The 20,241-nt window shown below is 45.8% G+C and overlaps 1 protein-coding gene across 1 annotated transcript in view; it reads left to right on the top strand.

Annotated features, from left to right (window-relative positions):
- LOC8041115 overlaps nt 1-20,241 on the top strand; it is a 63,755-nt gene that overhangs the window by 30,420 nt on the left and 13,094 nt on the right. Inside the window, exons 5-10 of the mRNA XM_042288780.1 lie at nt 2,046-2,179; nt 3,716-3,879; nt 10,620-10,756; nt 11,469-17,300; nt 18,190-18,380; nt 19,536-19,594. Coding sequence (XP_042144714.1) covers nt 2,046-2,179; nt 3,716-3,879; nt 10,620-10,756; nt 11,469-17,300; nt 18,190-18,380; nt 19,536-19,594 — 6,517 coding nt within the window. The remainder of the gene's footprint in view (nt 1-2,045; nt 2,180-3,715; nt 3,880-10,619; nt 10,757-11,468; nt 17,301-18,189; nt 18,381-19,535; nt 19,595-20,241) is intronic.

The following is a 20,241-nucleotide window of genomic DNA, read 5'->3' as shown; positions in this document are numbered from 1 at the left end:
ACGTGTGGCCGGAGCCAACTACACGCCGGCAATTGGTCACGCGATCTCACCAGCACTTTTGTATCAGTCCGCTGCGCCGCTGGTCGTCCGCGCCGCCCGCGCTCGCCGAGTATTTCGTGGATCAACGGTATTGTCTGCTGGAGGTCTAAAAAGCGCCCTTTCACATTCTGAAATTTAGTCGCAGGGGACGTCAGTACGTAGGCTGGCCGCTGGCGTCTGTGTTCGAGCTTTCCACCGGTTCGGCATTTCGGCGTAGTTTCGAGATGTAAGTAAACGTTGCAAGGTGCCCGATGACCCGGCCGTTGATGTTTCCTTGTACTGTCTGGATATACCAGGGCTCGAGGCGCAGTCCTTTCCACCAGCTTCTCGGCGTTCAATGTGATCGGCAGGTAAAGGGGTGCCCTGATTTCGCCGCGTATCAGTGAATTGTTGTGGGCCGGACGCTTTTCTTGTTTACAACGTATTCGCGGTACGACGCGGCCGGTGTCTCCCGCCGAATTTGAAAGTAGACATTCATCACGACCTCTTACGCCTGACGCCCAAACGTGCCTTTGCGAAAGGACGTTCGGAAGCGACTCGGTGAGGAAAGCAGCGAAGCACGTGATTCGGCAATTACCGGAACGCAATCCTCAGAAAAACCGAGCGCTGCAGCCGTGTTGCCAGCGGATGTACGTGTTTTCACCAAACCACATGAATTTACATATATTAATAAAAATATAACTTCAGATATTTAATTCCTTTAGTTGCAAATTATTCTCAGCAGTACAATTCTGGAATGTTATGCAATGTTTACGCACAAAACAGCTATTTTAATATAATTACTTTTGCGGACTACTTTGGGGTGCGTAAGAACTCTATTCCCGAAGTCGCAAACCGCCCCTCAGCCTTCGGCTGCGCTCGGACGGAAGCTGAAACGAAGTATAATTCGTGTTGAAAGCTTTTGAAAACTTCGAGAGGCACCGACTAAAAATGACTTTTCCACTCAAAAATGTACCATAGCTGTCTCTGTCAAGTGTGGTAATGGGGGGCACTGTGGCAAGCTCCGGAACCTTTAACCGTTTAAGTTCCCCCGTCACCTCAAGAGAGTTCAGCTTAGCAGCGCTTTTACTTGAGGAACTGAAAAAAATACGATATATCATAAAGAGAAACGGGCAGGTTCTCAGCACGGAAGGCAGCCAGGCACCCGGCAGCAAAACCTGCCTGTCTTGGACGTAGTTTCTGCGATTCTCATGACGTCGAAAACGTCGACACAGTTCCGCGTGGCTCCTCGTAAGTCCCGCAACCCGGAGACGGCCATCTTACCCAGTGTATGTAGCGCTGCTGATACTGCTCCGGAACTTCGCTATTTCTAGCGGCTGCGTTTGCCCTTTTGATGAAATTAGTGGTAAAAACCTCAATGCAACCGAAATGTTCTCCACGTTTGGACTGTGAGACGGAATTACTGGCGGCCTTCGCGGCCGCTGAACCGCAATCAACTCAAAAACATTTATTAAACAACGTGCGCGACGTGCTCGAAAAACGAAACCAAAGAAGATGAGTCGGGAGGGCGAAAGCTTTCTGCCGTCTGCCTGGAGATGGAGAAGGAGAAAAACGTCTCGTTCCTCCCTTCTTCTCGTGTCCGCTTGGGGGCGCGTCAGTAGAAGGGAAGAAAATGCGCCGTTGCTACCTTTTTCCTCCAATTTTTCTTAGGGCGCAACACCTCCTAGATTGAACACCCTAGTGCTGGACACTCAACGCTACCCACCGCGGAGGATCGTGCTAGACACAGATTGGGCACAAGTTCACCAGGGACATGTCCAATTTCTGCTTTACATTGGCCTCCAGCAAATAGCGTAAAAAAATCAAGCCCTATAGCCCACTCACTTTTACTGACTTTGGTCGTCTGCTAGAGCCGGTTCTATACAGTCGGTTCCTGCCAATCCTTGAGGCGGAGAAGATGTGGGGCCTCGTCCAGATTGCAAAAAGTTAATCTGTATGTGGTGAAGATATCAATTTAGTGGAAGGTGAACAGCGAAGCGTGTTGCTACAGCATTGCGGTTTGACAGGCCTGCCCATTGTGGAGCAGCGAAGGGCCAGTCCGAGACGTTGAAGATCCTGGCACAGCACGGAGCAAACCTGTACATGAGGAACCTGCGGGGCGACCTTCCGCTCCACGAGGCCGTTCAGTCTGGACGAAAAGGTGAGGGTTGTCGAGAAGACACTCGCATTTATGTCTTCCGAAGGTTCTGAAATGAAATAACTGATAAGGCAAAAATCAGACCGGATATGGGAGAGTTCCAGCACCCGTTCGTAGATCAGACAGTCGCAAACATGTAGAGAAGATCGTCGAACGTACAAAGAGAGCTAGCCAATCATAAAAACAAACTCCAACGAACGTTTCTTTTTACCAAGTATTTGTACACGGGTGTCATAATCATTTTTCGCCGTAGTCACTGACACTTTGAGGGCTTAGTAACTCTCAATGACCGTTATCATTGCCCCGCGATTACAAACTCTGAAGAACTCAGAATAACGAGTCACAATGCAAGGAGAGTGAACATCAGCCCTTTGTTGCGTACTTAAGATGTCAGAGGCCATGACTATGGCCATGGACAGCTAAAGAAGTGGAGGGTATGGCGAATTCCGAGTATCTCACTGTTGCTTTATAGCCAAAACAATGCCGCGTTATCCAATAAGGAAGTAGAAGAACAAATCTCAAAGCAAAACGCGGAAACATATTCGGCCACGCCCCAAGTTTCTTAAGCTTTCAGCCACTTCAGTTTTATCTGCATCGCGAAGTAGATTGCATCGCGAAGAAGATACGCATCGCGAAGTATATTGCAATATGTGTCTATCCAAGGAATAAGATATTCTTTTGGCATTTGAAACGTGTACGTCTTGATAAGATAGCATTGATCTAATATAATAGCGCACCCCGATACATCTTATTATCTACATAAAGGAAGAATGGCTGATGCTGAGCGAGGAGCCGGGCTTTATTTTTTCTAATAGTTTTTGAGGGGAAAATTAGTATAAGTAACGTGGCATTCTAATTCTGGAGCGTGGCATGCTTAGCACTTTCTCTACTCGCCTGACGACACTCTCTAAAAAATCTGGAGAGTCCTTTTCCCGGCAAATCACATATGGGAGCCGATCAGTGCAATCTATGAAGGGGGCTCGGCGAATGGCGAGATTGCAAACGCGTTTAAACGTCATATTCGTTTCACAGCGCACAGAGAGAGAGAGAGAGAGAATGTGTGTGTGTGTGTGTGTGTGCGCGTGTGTGTGTGTGTGTGTGCGCGTGTGTGTGTGTGCGTGTGTGTGTGTGCGTGTGTGTGTGTGTGTGTGTGTGTGTGTGTGTGTGTGTGTGTGTGTGTGTGTGTGTGTGTGTGTGTGTGTGTGTCACTCGTTACAAGTGACACATTGTTTCTTTTATGTAGCTCTTTTAGCACACAAGCTTTTGCCAGTGGTTTGGCAACTCGCTCAAAGCTCTCCTGAATGTACACAAAGAGCAACCAACTCGTATTGAATGCGCACAACTGACACTCAAAATCATTCTAGACGATTTACTGGGGCTAATTGCTACGTCGCTGGTCCGTGGTTGAAAGGGCATAATTTAAGAAAACTTCCGAAGTTTTCATTTAATTACATTTTGGTTGCCGAAGTTCATTATCTTCAGTTTTATATTTGATAGAGTTTGCCCTCACGCAGCAGACCGTCATCCCTTTCCTGACAGACTTGGTGCAGTGGCTGCTGGAGCTGCAGCCATCGGCCGTCAACTCGCCGAACAACAATGGCCGCTCGGCCCTGCACGTTGCCGCCATCGCCAACAGCGTGGAGATGTGCAAGGTGCTCATGGACAAAGGGGCCGAGGTCAACCCCGTCATGCGCAACAACAAGGTAGGCGGGCTGGATGTCGGCACACCGCCCTCAACAGCTGCAACACCACACAGAAGACAACGCAGGCAGCGGACCAGTGTTGGCCCAATGCTGGCACAATATTAGAATGATTGGATTCCTACATTGGGGCGCAACCCACTCCAACGTTGGACTAACCAAATTTCCGATATTGGGCCACTGACGATCCCGGGTTACACCATTATTATTACAATATTGGCATTCCAATTAATCCAATTAAATACCAATATTTCTAATAAATATTAGGCCATAATTTCCAATATTAGATTCCAATAATGATCCAGGATTTTCAATATCGGTGTCCAATGATAGGCCGCGATTTCCGATATTGGTATTAAATATTATGCAGCAATTTTCAATATTGTTTTCCAATTTTACGCCAGAATTTCCGATATATTTATCCAGTGATACACAATTTTAGTGCCATATACTGTTAACGAATTATATTCCTGCTTTTCCAATAATGTAATCCATTCACAAACCAATTTCTCCAATGCACTAGACCAGTTAATACAAGTTTTTCACAATATTGGCAAATAAGGATGGATGATTTTTCTAATCTTGTTGTTCATTATTAGCCCAGATTTTCTAAACTCGTAATTTAATGTTAGACCAGCTTTTATATGTATATTGAGCAGGATAAACTCGAACTGCGCCAATAATGGCCACCTTTTCAAGCAGGGTTTTGATAATTGCTTGGCAAAACCATTCTTTATAATAGCTAATATGGATACTGACGAACGAACATTTATCGTATCATATATATGCTCTTTGTACAGTTGATGTCAGATAATATAAATGTAAAGTCATCTTTGTTTGCCTTACCCTAGGATACCACACACACGTCAAAGTTCTTTAGTGCTCCTCGTTTATTTCTTTAGGGGCATCCCCTCGTTGTCATTTTTGTCAATTACAAATCAGCCAAGGTAATAGAGACGACAAATTAATGACCCTTTGAAGAATCAACATTAAACTTAGCTACAAATGAACACTTCCTCCCCAAAATGTAAGGTGTTTCAGCAGGATTCCCGCTCGGTGATGACTCCCAAGTCGCAAAATGAGGAGTTACAAAACACAATTAAAAATCTTAACTTGCGTAATAATTCATCAAAATGTGTTATATGTTCCGGAAAAAAGATCAACAACATAAGAGAAGGTGATCATCTGCTAAAACCTCAAAGGCGTTTTTCCTTTCTAACAATTCAGATGGGGCAGGTGGCTGACGCTGAGCGAACGTAATGTCCTGTGAACAAAGAAAACAACAGACATTGAAAATACAGAGTCACGGCCTTGAATTGGACGAAAAAACATCTCCTACTTCGCAGAGATCAAATGCTTAGGCATGCTAACTGTTTTCGTTTATTAAACTTCTTTAAAAAACCAAATAAGAAAAATGAATAAGACAAAATCCTTTCCAGGGGAAGAAATAGGACAATCCGTATGAATTCAATAGCGAGATAAAGGTATATATATCTCCTCAATCGTACGCATTGGTTTGTACGTTAAACCATTGCCGTCTATACTCACAAAACCTGGTAGTTCGACGACAGAGCCATGGAGTGCCCGGTCGCAGATTTGGAGAGCGAGGGTCTGGTAGCAGAGAGCATTTCTGGTATTCAGCGCACAGCTTCTGCAGCGGCGAGGACCCGAAACATGGTTTTCAGACCCGACGAGAAAAGGAGCGGTAACGCGAAGAACGTGAGGAGCACGAGCGGACATTCCATCGGCTCGGGAGAAGTGTGTTTCGGCGTCTCGCCGCAGCGGGGCGCCCGTTACATACCTCTCCTCTCATCCGTTGTGTGCCGCACTACCTTTTCACTTTCGGCGGCCGCGTCTCGTGGCGATCTACCAGGCTTTGTCAGTATAGAGAAGATTATGGTTTGACACGTCATCACAGAGTGGATTAGTTTACTTGGACCAATAGAAAAACGCTGCTTTTTTCTTCGAGTTAGTACACCGTTGGCATGTTTTAGCGAAGATGCCGTGCAATCAATGTCCAGTTGTGTTTGAAAATTTTTTGGATTTTATCGAAAAAAAGGCCCAATTAACCTGACCTCCATCGTTCAGTGTCTCCTTTTTTTTTTTTTGGGGGGGGGGGGGGGGTTATGTCAATGCACACTGCCCACCTTGACAGTCCTTAATTCTTTCCTTTCTTTTCGATCGGTCTGAACAAAAACATAGACGTGATCAATCGTTAGTTATAGAGATTGGAATATGGCACAAATGACCTCGAAAATTGCAAGCGAGAAAATTTGTACACAAGGGCGTGGTAACGTGATGTTTGATCGCGAGAAAAAAGGTAAACAAATATACTTATTAGTACATAGAGGATACTAATTTATCCGGTGGGGTGCAAATGACTGCCCAAACTTGGAGAACATTGGAAGCTCATTGTCACTTAACTTGACGTAGTATCGAATTTATCCAATGGGGTGCCAATGACTAACCAATCATGGACGACATCGTATGCCCATTGTCACTTTGTTTTAAATGGTGTCCAATTTAACCAATGGGGTGCCAATGACAACACAATATTTAAAAACACTGGAAGCTATAGAGGAACTTCACTCGAAGTGGTATTCAATTTATCCAATGGCGTCCAATTAAAGCAATGGTGTGCCAGTGACTGCAAGATATTATAAAACATTGGAGCCCACTGGCGCTTCATTGGGAGTTGTCTCCAACTTATCCAATGGGATATCAATGACTGCTCAATATAAAACAATGGAATTTCATTGGAACTTTAATTGAAGTGGTATCCAATTTATCGGGTAAGGTGCCAAGGACCGCCCTTTATTGGGCGACATTGGAAGCTCATTGGCATCAGATCGGAAATGGTTTCTAATTTGTCCGATGGGATTCCAATGGATTCCTCGATATTTGGTCATTTAGAGGATAAAGGGGGACAGTCATGGCACTATTTTTCCAAGACATTTCCAATCTTTGTTACTGAGAGGACACAATGGGCCGACGATGGCCCTCTTTTTCCAAGATATTTCCCATATTGGCCGAATGGCCTGTGCTGCCTGGGAAGGTTTTCAATTGCGGTATTAGCGCGCATTGTTACATCTCGCTATAGGCTTGCATATAGAAGACAAGGTTAATAATCAGGCAAGCTGGTTAACATTATTCATGATTCTAAGTGAAGACGACGGCCGGCAAAGGGGACAAGAGTCAAACCCATAGGTATTGCGATATCGCTTCGGGCATTTAGGGAGCTACTTTTGCCTTTCGTATTTATTACATTTTAAACTGGCGTTTGATTTCATGAATGTGAGTTTTTGTTTTCAAAATGTTAATAACTATATCTGCATTTTGCAATAAAAAAGACGGTAAAACATCGTAGTTTTTTTTGGTTTTTTTTTCAAGTTAAGGGACGCAATTACAGGGAATAACACATAAACACATTCGGTTTAGTCAGGTGTCAGCTAGTGTCAACCGTTACATCAAACACAGACAATCAAGAGCCAAATATAAACGAACGCTGAAAGCTGAAAGTGGTCCTCAAAAAAGAAAACGAAGAAGTCGGTCGAGCGAGCAGTTTGACGCAATTGGTTCCTTCAGAGTTAGCCTGGCACGGCTCGGACCTGGCGCGGACCTCGCCGGACTAGGAAAAAAACGAGAATAGAAGGGGTTTAAAATCTTTATAACCGTGGTACGACAGGTGCGCGAACTTATTCATGACGTGATACGCAACATTCCTTGGGTCCGCGGACTTCTCCTTGGACACATTCCTGTGGTCCGCGGATAAGTTCTTGAGTTTTGCATGCTTTTTTCGCTGGGAACATGGCGGATTTTGAACCCCAATAAAGGTGATGTCACCGATTTTCAAGGAGCTTGTCCGCGAACAAGACCGCCGGGTGAATACACCTCAGGCAAGAATAACAGTTAAAAAGAGAGTAGGATGAACAGATCCTTTAAGAGGGAAATTAATAAAGCAATGATCACTTAGACCGGGCAAGTAGGTTATTGAGTTAACCAAGTCAGGAGATGTTGTCAAAATGAGATCAAGAATATTGGCACTCGATGATGAAGTTGGTGTAGGTTCTGTTACCATCTGGGAAAATTAAAATCAGAGCAAAGGTTTACAAATGCCGTGGGTTCACTATCTGACTCGGAAACAACCGGGCATGAATCATTCCAAAGTATTTTCGGAAAGTTGAAGTACTTTACACAAAAAAATAGGCGAAGGAGGGTACCTTACGACAATATTATTTAACACGTCATGAAAGTCATTACAAAACGTGGAGGATGGTTTGGTGGCCGATGACAGGAGCAGAAAATCACGTCACGGTGGTTAATTCGTATACCTGCGCAGACCACCCCTAAACACAAAACAACGGGGACATAAAAATATTGTATATGATCAACAATACCGATTAGGACATTTCCTCCTGATCTAGTACCGCGATCACAGCGATAGATACTAAACGAATTTTCACCCTCAAACACTTTATTGTTAGAAATCTTGGCACATAACCACGTTTCTGTTAGTATGACGACATCAGCACTACAAGTATGAATAAGGGACGACAAGTCATCACGCTTGTTTACAACGCTTCGAAAGTTTGAAAAGAAAAAAGCAGATGTCACGGAAAGGATTATGTGCACGAAGTGATTGTTATGTCGAATACGATTCACGCTCGTTTGGCACAGCTTCAACATGACTGGCGGGTTCAGGTCCATCATTGTGGAAAAGCATTTCACAAACACTGTCAGATGACGAAAGATACCCGTAACACCTCTTGTTAATCAATAACTTATAGTACCGAGTTGCAAACTGCTGACCGCTAGCCTTGCCGTATTCAGTTCGTGTCCTGCGTGAAGTGCGAGTAGCAATGCAAAAGTCTTCGCTGACACTGATATCGGCAACTTTCAGTTTTGATCTCGCCGCAAATATGGCAACTTTAACCTTAAAACTGGAAAATTTAGCGATCACTGGACGACACTTGTTTGGTAGGTACTTGCCCAATCTATGTGCTCGTGCAATCGACTCTTCAGAAAGCTGCATGTTCAGCGTGGACGAAAGGACTTCACGGACACGTTTTTTTTTTTATTCAGACCGGGTACGTCGGGAAAACCGTGAAAAAGCAAGTTTTCTCGCCACGATTTGTCCTCGATTTCGTCTAAACGACGTGCAAGATTAGCTGTCTCATAGCGTACAGCAACAGATACAGTGCTGGCAATGTTTTGCTCAGAGCAGCCCTCTGAGGCAGCCATCTTTTGCTCAACGGTTGTTACCTGCACATTGATGTCGGTCATTTATTGTTCCAGATTTATTTGAAATTGTTTAACTTCACTAAGTTGCGAGAGGACTTCAGAGTGATTTGCATCCATTTTCGCCGACAGTTCTTTCAAAAAGAATGTTACATCGTTGGATTTCGCGCCAGAGTCCGCCTTATTAGACCCGGGATTTAGTTTAATGTCCCCACCCAAAAGTAGCAGCTTCGTAACATACAGGCATTCACAGGAAGTGTTAAGAAGAACGGTTGGGCATGGAAAGAGCAGCAGATTCACATTGTTTGTTCGTTTACAATGCAAAGAAGAGCTTGGACTAACCTGCACAAGAAAGCAGAACATGATTTGGCGCGTCTGCATGGCTGCCGCTCTTTCATGCCCACTGGTGAAACGGGTCGACAGCACTTGCTTTAAAGGCCGCTGGAAACTTGATGTCTGTGCCGATGGAATCGATGAAGCCGAAGATGGTGACGTAACGTAGGCGGAGCCAACTAATGAAGACGCTGGACAGCGTTGACTTGTCTGCGATGAGTGATCCATGAGATTTGACGAACTCGCTGACGCACCACGCCCAAAAAGGAGGGTTACAATACCTATATTCTCTTCCTTTATTTTTTCTTTCAGTTCATGATTTATATCCTGAATGAGGATCGAATATCGCTTTCGTTTTCGTAGTCTAGAGAGAGCCTTCGGCGCAACTGAATACTTTCTCTGGTCTTCCCCGGGTTCCTTTCATTCAGGACTATGTCTTCTTGGCACGAATTTATTATTATGCTTTATAACAAACTTTTGGAAAAGTTCCATAAGAAATTGTCGTCTGGTTGCGGTACAAGATATGTATTGGACAATTCAGAAAACGTAAAAGATGGGAGTCAACAATCCCAATATCATCTGCCCTAGAAAAGTCATAGTACTCTTTCTTTTGTCGTTCTTTTTAACCGTTTTTGTAGGAGATAAAGTAAAATATACCAATTTATGGTTCAAAATGCCTTCTAAAATCTCACCCTCCTTCACTCTTTCGACCAAATTTTGACAAGGAAAAACCAATTCAAGAATCGAATCCCTTTCAACTGACACTCTCGTTGGTGCGTTAACTATCTGAACGAGATTATGAAATCAAGTTAGCTCAATCAGCGCCCGCGAGATACTGCAGAAGACTGTGTGCTTTCCCATTCAATATAAGGGAGATTAAAATGTCCCACTAAAATTAACTCGGAACTTGCAGTGTACGTTTGTTAAGATATACTGATTACTGCCTTCTGGTTGGCCTTGTCAGGAACCAAAAACAAAAAAAATTAGGGGTGTCTCTAATGACCTTGTCAGTCTTCGTACGAGCCTCCTTGAAGAAAGAGCCTAGCAGCCCTGAAAGGCAAGTAACTTGAAAGTCGTTTTTTTTTTCTGCGTATAAACTTTGGTACTTTTGTTCTATTTTGTGTTTATTGCACTTTGTTCAAGCACCTCGTTCAATGGGTTTTTGTTTGCAGGGTCAACTGATGACTCCCTTAGACGCTTCCCTTCAGCGTGGCAACCGGGGCTGCGCGAAGTACCTCAGACTTCACGGCGCGCTTCCCTTCTGTAAAATGACGGACAGGCATGACATCGACAGATGGCTTGAGCACAGGTAATACAAAACACAATTTCTAGGGACAACACATTTCGGCACTGTTCCTGGGCCACGCTCACAAAGCCATAATTATAACCTCTGGCTTCTCCCTATTTTCTTTTCGTGATTTCCTGCAAAAAAAAAAAAAAAGAGCTGTGGTGCAAACTGCCGGCGTTCTTTTTATTACTTTTAGTTCCCAACTGTCTGAACAGCGCTTTTGGGATCTACATGTTTGTGCTATACTTGTTTTCACCGCATATAAAGCAAGTGTTGAGAGTAGTTCATGCATATGTCGCGTGAAGTAGTTTGTGCAAGATCTGCTTGTCTCTGAACAAAAATGTGCCTTCACGCGTAAGACGTGACATGTTTTATGCAATAACAAATAGGTGATAATAAATGCGCATACAAGTATTTTAATTTACTTTTTAAAGAGGTAAGTTAGAAACGCTCTGTGCAAATTTCATCCTTTGTACTGCGTTTTTAGATAAAGCAATATATAGTTTGCCTTTTTTTGTAAATTATAACGCATTTCTTGTCCTTCATGCCTGCTTGTTTTTATTGTATTTGTCTTTTCTTCTAGTTACCAAATGCAACAATAAACTATGGTCTATTCGCATATAAATGAATAATAAGAAATAATATTAAAGTCAATCGATCACTCAAATAATAATTCGAACTGTCTCTATTAGTCGAGCACTGAAAGGGCGGTTCTTGTTTCTTCCTATCCTAGTTTCAATATCAACAAGCTGCACCAGACGGAACAACTCTGCGACGGTGAAGCGCCACCTCCACATCATGTTCTGCAACTAGAGGAGCACATGGTCGAGACTAGTCGCCACGTGAAGACACTCGAGACGTCCGTGCAAACAGACTCGGGCTACTTCGAGTCCAGGGACTTTCTAACCGGCAACGCGGGCCTCCTCACCGAAGCCAACGTTGCAGCCATCACGAAGCAGGGGACGATAGTCGAAGGAGGTCGCACCCTGAAACAGGCCATCATCACCAATGTCTACGTGCGAACATCAGGAGCAACGAGAACTCATCAGTCCAAACGGAGGGGGAAGCAGGCTGATGAAAAAGGACCACGCCATGACAACGAAGACAGCGGCTCCTGCAACAGTTCTTCGGCAGATGAACAGAAGGACCATAAGAAGATCACAAGGAGGCATAAGGGCAGAGAAGTTGAAGCTGAAGATGGATTGATTACGAAAACTTCAAGAAAGCAAGTTCTCTCAGACGCTAAGGGGCATAATATTTCTGAGGAAGTGATAATAAAGAGGAAAGAAGGAAAAGAGGGTCAAGTTGTCAAGAGGATTATTCGGAAGCCGTCTGGAAGCGACGAAGAGGTTTGGGTCAGCGGAGAGCTCGAGGACAACATGGAAACAACTCCAGAAGGGTTTACTTCAGTCAGCTTCAGTGAGCGGAAGAGCAACGAAGCCCTGCACGCGTCTTCCGGGGAAGAGCTAAAAAAAACTACTTCAAGATCAACGGAACGTTTGCGTGCAGAAAAGCAAGATTCAGGAAGGCAACCTGCAGTGTCACCAGTGGTGGCGAGGGCTGCTGAACTGTTTATGCGACCTATTTCCGAGAAACGGAGAGGCGGTGGCAATCATGCAAAACCTCTAAAAGAAGAATTGAAGGAACGCGAGGAGCTAATGAAAGTCAAGCGAGATATAAATCAAATTGAAGCGCGCAGGACGTCAAAATCAGACAAGCGATATAAAACCGAGCTAGAAACAACAGATAAAAACTCAGTCACATCGGACGAAAAGACAAAGCGATCATTAACGAATAGGCGAGTTTCCGTGGGAGTCACTTCTTCTGGAGAAAGCAGCACTGAGAGCGATGTTCAGGGTTCAAGAAACTTGACAAAAGGGGGCAAAACTAAGAAGCTGGCGAAGGGCCCTTCTAGGGAAGTTTTAGATGGCTCGGCAGATAAGGTTACAGGCATTACTAATGTCAAGAAAGAATCGAAGCTGAAAAGCAAGACGCCTAATGCTACTACAGATGTAGCTAGTAAGACTAAATTTGCCAAACTAGCTAGTAACAAATCCCACGACTCATCTAGTGAAAGTTTGGATGGAAGAGATCAGAAAATCACCGACCTTAGAAAGTCAAAAAGGGGCAAAAGTTCAGATGACAAAGTTACGGAATCATCTAGCGAAAGAACTTCAGAGGCTCGTGATATAAAAAGAATTGCAAAAGAATCACTGGGATCACCTACAGGGGAAACCGAAACAGCCAAAAAGAAGGTTGAAGGAAGAAGTAAAATTTCAAAACCAAGACAAGTCACACCGACAAAGAAAAAACTCGATGAAGTCTTAAAAGAGAAATGTCTCGAAGTTGAGGAAACCCTATCAAAATCTGGCAGGTCGAAGGTGCACAGAGAGTACGAAGAAATTGAAGAACAAACTTCAACTAACTTTGCCGAGTTTGTCAGCGAGACCAGTATGTCAGACGGTGTGCTCGAGCAGAAAAGTGACCAACTCTTCAAAGGTGAAGAACACACTACTGAAAAACACAGGTTGAAAAATCAAGAAGGTTCGAGAAGCAAGAAAATACAGCGGGGAAAGCAGGAAGTGGCAGAAGATGATACCACTACTGTGCAATCGAACAGTTCATCTCCCAAGAAATTAATCAGCTCGGAGCAATACGAGGAACAAGAAGTCATAAAGGAGCACGCTACAGAATCCAAGATAGTTGAAGTATTTGAAACAGAAGTTCAGGAACATCTCACTCATCCTCAGAAAAGACGTGGTTCAACTATCAAAGGGGGTCCTGTAAAAGAAAAAACTAAACCTTCAACAAGTCGGAGTCATTCAAAGATGGGGGAGTCAGCTACCCAGGACGAGTTCAATCTTACTCTCGAGCAGAATTCAATGAGCCGCACTAGCCGTGAGGAGCGTGGAAGCACCGAATCGCTCCAAAGTGTGCATGCCTCCGAAGTGATAGAGAAGAGCAGCAGCGAGTCGAGGAAAGTAGTAAGCACGAAGCATGGTGAGTCAAGTATCAGTCTAGTGGAAGACCACTGCACGCGTCATTCCACCAGAACAGAATCGTCTAATGGCAAGGAAGTTTTTCATCGGGAAGAAACCAAGCAGAGTACATCAGAAAAACGGGTGTTGCAAAAACCCCGAGGTAATGAAATGGAAACTGACGTCGCTGGCAAAGATGATACGTTTGAGGAAACGAAACTTAAGGCAAGTCACGCTCAAGATGAGCTCTCGAGGCACTCTAAAGATGAACGTTCACTACGATATGCAAAATCCCGGAGTGAGGCTTCTGAGCGCCATAGCACTCCTCATCCAGTAACTGATGGTGAAGAGAGCACTGAGCAGGAAGGAGATATCACTGCCCAGCCAACCAGCAGGATCGAGGATAACGAAATACTTGCAAGACAAATTCCAGCTAACGTAGTAGAAGCAGTCTCTGATCTCTTCAACCGAGTACAGCAGTCCTCAACTCAACAACAATTGGATCACGATGAAGCTCAGCAAGATATTGACAGAAGTTCCGACGCGGCCAGCGACTTCCCTGGTCACAAGGAAAAGTTAGATGATAAATTTGAAACTTTTGACTCGACTGAAACTGCTCCTACTGGCGCAGGTCTTGCTGAGGTTGCTATTCCGGCCACTGTTGCTGAAGCTGTCACCGACCTTTTTAATCGCGTGCACCAGTCTTCTAGTAAAGCAGGCTTTAATGAAAAGGACGAACAAACCGAGAGCGGCTTGGTGCAAGAAAAACCAATTGAAAGCTCACAAGAGTATGACGGTTCTTTGGCGCACGACATTCCAGCAACCGTTGCTGAAGCGGTAACTGATCTCCTCAGTCATATTCAGCAATCATCTCGAAAAAGCGAGTCTATTGACCTCAAAGAAACGAGTGAAAACACTCTGTTACAAACGAAAGCAACGGAAGAGCAAGCTGAGAAAAACGTTCTGCCGACAAAGAAGCAGGTTTCCGGTGACAGTACGACTAACAACAAAATCGGGGATATTCCTACTGGGGAAGCCCAGCTAGTCACAACTGAAAACCTCAAAAACGTCGTGGAACCTAAACCTTCACAATCGCGAGATATGGCAAACAGTCCTGTTTTGATATCAAAAACACTCGTTGACAAGGCCTGCGGACCCAGCGGATCGTTTCTTGTGGACGCTGGTTGCAACCCTAGACAAGTTTCAATCGATAAGACCGAAAGAAGCACAAGCCCGAATGAAAACGACTATACTGTCGAAGTATCTTGCGAAACAGTAAAAGAAGCAACCGAAAGCATTGCCTGCAGTCCTGCGCTTCAAACGACAGACGCTTCATGCAGTCCAGAAAACGCTACGCTGAAACATTTTGATGACGCAACTTGCAGCCCCGACCAGGCAGCACAGACGGCAGATGCTTCCTGTAGTCCGGGTACACCTGTGCTAAAAGAAGTTGAAACAAAAGATGCGGGCTGTAGTCCCCCAGCTGAGGTGGCGTCTCCAGAGCGAGCAGATGTAGCCTCGAGCCCAATCGGAGCGACAGATAAAGTAGATGATGGTTGTAGCCCGATAAAAACCGCAGTCGACCAAACTGATCAAGCATCGAGTCCACCTGCCGATTTCTACAAACGAGATGCTGGAAATAGTCCTCATCATGTCGAAGTGGGAGATAAGGATGCGGCTACGAGCCCACCCACTGACTTGACCTGCGATGCATCTAGCACTCCTCTGTCACCGCACTGGCAAAAAGTTCGAGACTCCATTGGTGTCTTGGACGTCGCCTCAAGTCCCATAAAACAAACTGAGATGCAAGACACAGCTTCTTCTCCAACTTCCAAGCAATGGACGCAAGATTCTAAATGCAGCCCAATACCCTTGGACTTCGCCAAAGAGACTAGGAGCGTTGCCTGTAGTCCGCCTGATTTAAATTTTCGTGTTCAACCTTCTGACGGCGAATATTCAAGTGTAGCAGTCAGTCCAATTAAGCCTTCTGTATTTGACAAAGCATCGAGTCCTCCGGAAACGGTCACAACAAACGATGCCCTTAGCAGTCCTGTTCTCTGGTCCCCCAAGGTAGAGAAAGGAAGCAGCCCCCACAAAGCGTACATGAAGGACAGTTCCTGTAGTCCTATACCCGAAGCGAACGAAGGATTATCTCAAGGCGATGGAATCACTGCCGATGTGCGTTCACCCCCCCTCGACACGGCGACAGCCGAGGCAGTTAATGTTGCACGGATGAGATTCAAAGCACTCGTCAAGGACGCCAGCTCAGGGACTACACCAGTAAAAGAAGTTCTGCGGGCGAAGGTAGTGGAGGCATCTTGTAGTCCTATCGGATTTGAATATCAACAACTCTCAAGAAGCAGCACCGATTCCATAGACGTAGAAATTCCTGCGAGGTCGTCCTCCATTGAAGAAGCAGAAAAATCGCCCCAAACGGACATCGGCGCCATTCCGGCCTTTGCAGAAGTAGCCACGAGCCCCATCGAAAACGGCACATATCCTACTGCCGACTCAGTGGGAGTTCTGGCGAAGCCTCTCATCACGGACATTGGAACGAGTCCCCTCGGTCCAGCGTCTAAGACAGTAGGTACCTCCACGGAAAGTAAACCTGAGCCTGCTCTTAGTGACATCAGCACCAGTCCCGTCGAATACACGAGAGATTCTACCGAAAAACCAGTGACAAAGGATGCATCCAACAGTCCAATCAGCGTTCCCGCGTCCTCACCTCTTGCTCTTGACGGAAGGAAGATGAAGCATGTACAACCCAATAAAAAACATTTGCGGAAGTCCCGATCTTGGGACGTTATAGGTTTTGGTGGCCCTATCGAAAGCTTGGCCAGGGAAATTCAACTTCCAGAGATTAATGGTGTGGCAAGGGGTGTCCCGAAGAAAAGCTCGGCCACCACAAACGTTTCACCCGTTCAGAATGGCAGCAGAGACAGCTTAGAAAAGACAACGCTGGAGGAAACGTCACATCTACAGAAGCTTCCAGCCATTGTTAAAACGGCGAGTACACCTCCTGACACCACAGCCACATCAGATGCCCGGAGTAACGTTGATAGTCCTGGTGCCCTGGCAGCAAGGAAGAAAGCGTCTTTGCATCCAATAGGTTCAAAACGTCACAGCTTGTCCCAGTCCGACCTTGACCGTTCTCCAGAATCGAGCATCCGGAGTTCGGACCATACTGTCACACTGAAGGATTCGGGTTTTAGCGACGTTGAGAGACCGCACTCTGGGTCGTCAGGTGAAGAGGACAGAACTGACCATGCTGTGTCTGACTCTGCAGCTCAGCAGCTGGAGTTGCAAAGACGGAAACTCTTGCTGAGGAGGAAAAACAGCAAAGTCGATGCCAGTGACGACACGGACGGCAGTGGTGCCGAAGACGCTACTCGCTTGGATCTTTCTGGAATTAGGCATAAAGGGGATACTGGCAGAAGCGAAGCTACAGGGGTCAAAAGAGAACGGAACGGGAGAGCCGAAAGCGTTCGTGAACAAAGGAAACGACGCGTCCCTAATCTTCGGCCGGTCTCCGAAAACTACAAGAGTCCCGAAGACATGACTCTGGCCGTCCAAGAAAGCATTCGGAAGTGAGTATATTCTTACTTTACTGGAAGTCATAATCAAAATATCCGAATATAATTGTAAAACCAAAATTTCATGAGCTTTAAATGTTGCGCAGTATTTTGTAGATAATCTAAATATTTATGCATATGGCTGCTATATGCGAACTATAATATAGAAGGTGTTTATAAAAGGTCCCGATATATATATATGGGTGTTTTCATCTCAAATCGTGCAGGCAAAAAGGGTCAAATTTTTAATTTTGCCGAAAACAAAATGTTATGCCGTCGTCCCTAAAAACGCAGTAGCCACAAACCGCAAGTTCGTCGGATTTTTGTTCTCGACTTACGACTTTTAAAAGAGGCCGCGGCGGAAAGCAGTGTTTTTCACATACGTCGTGGGTCGGATGTTTCGCTCGATCTCCAGAGAGACGGGGGTGGCACCCCTGTAACCTCTTCCGCTGTATCTGTTTCGGCCCCAAAATGGCCGATTAAAGCCAAAATAGACGTCACGTGCAGTTCCTCGAGTGGCCGCTGTGGGAGAAATGGCGGCGTTGTGTTCGCCATTAGCTAGGTGCTCGAGGACAGATCGGGGACACTTTATCTGAGCAGTCTCTATGGCAGTTTCCCAACTGAGTGTTTTAGTAACGTTGACTTGCCGTAAGCACAGTGCCGTATGCACTTTTTTTGCACCGGTGCAAGAGGCGCAGACTAATCGAACGCGCCCACTGTCTGAGACGTATTTCTTCCTTGTATGAAGACCATCACATTGGTCATACAATGGTGCCTGGAGCGCGTCTTTTCGTACAGTCTATTAAGAGAGCGACTGCGGCTTTTAACAGCCCCATGAATCGGGCTCTTCCCATCTCCGTGCATCTCGTCTCCTACTCTCATCCTCGTGGCACTCACTGCCCAGGTACCGGCTGGAACGACAGCTCTTCAACGAGCTGCAGGAGCTCAAGCGTCACCAGATCCGGAGCGGGCGGACGCACGAGAACGTGCTCGTCAAGAGGCTCGTCGACCGCTACCGGGAGCTCGTCCTCGGGCCGGGCATGAGGGACTTCGGGGGACCGTACACCTTTCGCAACTACGAGATGTACTTATACGGTGAGGCTCCAACAGCCGCAGAATCTGCACGCAGGAGGTCAAACCGTGACGCCCCTGCCGGTTAAGTTGAGGGTTTAACCAATGGGGACAAACCAGCCGCTAAATCTGCACGGAGGAGGTCCAACCGTCGCGCCCCTGGCGGTTAAGTTGAGGATTAAATCAACGGGGACAGCAAACGCATCATTACATATTTGTGACGCTGCGCTCGGCTGGCGTAGTCAAACTCTGCGTCAGCATTCGGCTGAATCTCGAGTCCAATCCGTCGCCGACTGAACAGCAGCCAGACGCTGGCACAGCACTCGGTCCAATCTGCTCCGCGCTCAATCGAAGACGATTTCGTACAGAAATCCACAGGCCTTACGTTGCGCGAGCACCGATCTGTGTAGAAACCAAGCTAGGAAGGCGTCTCCCGTAGTTTCATCTCCCTATATTTTTAGTGTAGCACGCTCAGAACTGGCTTCTATTTATCGTCTGCCAAGAGCACCGACCCCCATTGGGAGGAATGCACGTTGAACGTGCACAACCGTACATTCTTCCCAATCGGGATACTTGTTCTTGGCAGAAGGTGAATTAAAACTATCAGTGACACGGTGCGAGAAGAGAGAGAGGTGTCTGAACAGGGCCGGAAAAAGGACCACAATTTCTTTTGATCTTCGCGCACTTCCTGCCAATGTCACTGTCAGGCCTTCGCACGGGCGAGGCGCGCGGCGTGGCAGTGAAAGGGTGTGCGCGAATATGGACGGTTCCTCGAGCCTCTGTCCTATTGCTCATCTCGCGGTCATGCCAGAACTCCGAGCCAACCTTCGTACCACACTTGTATCTGGCAAGTCGGTGCCGTTCAGACCACTATGTTCTTCCATTGTGGTCAATGACAACTTAAAAAAACGCAGGAGGTGTCTTATTGTGTTCACGCTTCTTTCTTTCGTTCTTCGGCTTTCTTATCGGCCAGTAACACAATCTTTTTGGTTGCGGAGCGATAATAGGGTCTTAGAAACAAAATTGAATAGAATTGAATCATGTCCTGCGCTTTTTAGACATAACATAAGCTGCGAACGACAACAATGTGGCGTTCCGTAAATGGCCTCTATTTTCAATTTCGAGATCTTTTACAGTAGGGAGCCAGCTTACACGACTGTGTTACATCATTTCCGCCAGGTCAACTCAGAGACCTGTCCAATTCAAACGACGGAAAGGTACCGGCCAAGTACAAAAAGGTAAGTTTAATTTGAACAGACCGGCCTAACATATACGCTGGACTCCTCATTCGTAGTCATATTGAATTAAGATTCTAAAATTGCGTCATCAGTGCTTTGCTCTTACACATCTAGCACAGCTACAAAATACACCAAAGCTTAGCATTGCAGGCTGGTTTTTAGTGGGTAGACGCAAGGCAAGCTACCTCTTCCCTTCTGCACTCTTCGAACGCGTTCGAGTGCTGAGCACCGGCGTAAGGCGCTTGGCGTTCGCGTTCAAACGCGTTCAGCGAGTGCAGTGCAGACAACGGCAGCTTTGAGTCTACCCACTAATCGCTCGAATCAGAGCTCGGCGTTCTGACGTCTCCTCCTCTCCATCAGTTTCTTCCCGTATACTATGCAGATCAAATATAAAATCAACAATGCTTTCTGATTAGAACAAATAATTAAGCTGCAACTGCCCATCCTCGTTATGGCGCTCGGCACCGCTAAGGTCGGATTATCCTGCAGACAAGTTTGTCTCATCATCTTGTTCATAATCATAATCATTATCGTCATATTATACCGCCCGAAAACAACCACATCGAGCTTTCTTGAGTGGTACACGGATACAAAAAGCACAATAAGCCACACAAAAAAGACTCCGAAACCTTTAGACACATTTGTTA

This window comes from Ixodes scapularis, unplaced genomic scaffold (assembly GCF_016920785.2).
Source record: "Ixodes scapularis isolate PalLabHiFi unplaced genomic scaffold, ASM1692078v2 PGA_scaffold10__122_contigs__length_95168666, whole genome shotgun sequence".
NCBI classification, from domain to species: Eukaryota; Metazoa; Arthropoda; class Arachnida; order Ixodida; family Ixodidae; genus Ixodes; species Ixodes scapularis.
This window is presented reverse-complemented; position numbering and strand designations above follow the sequence as displayed.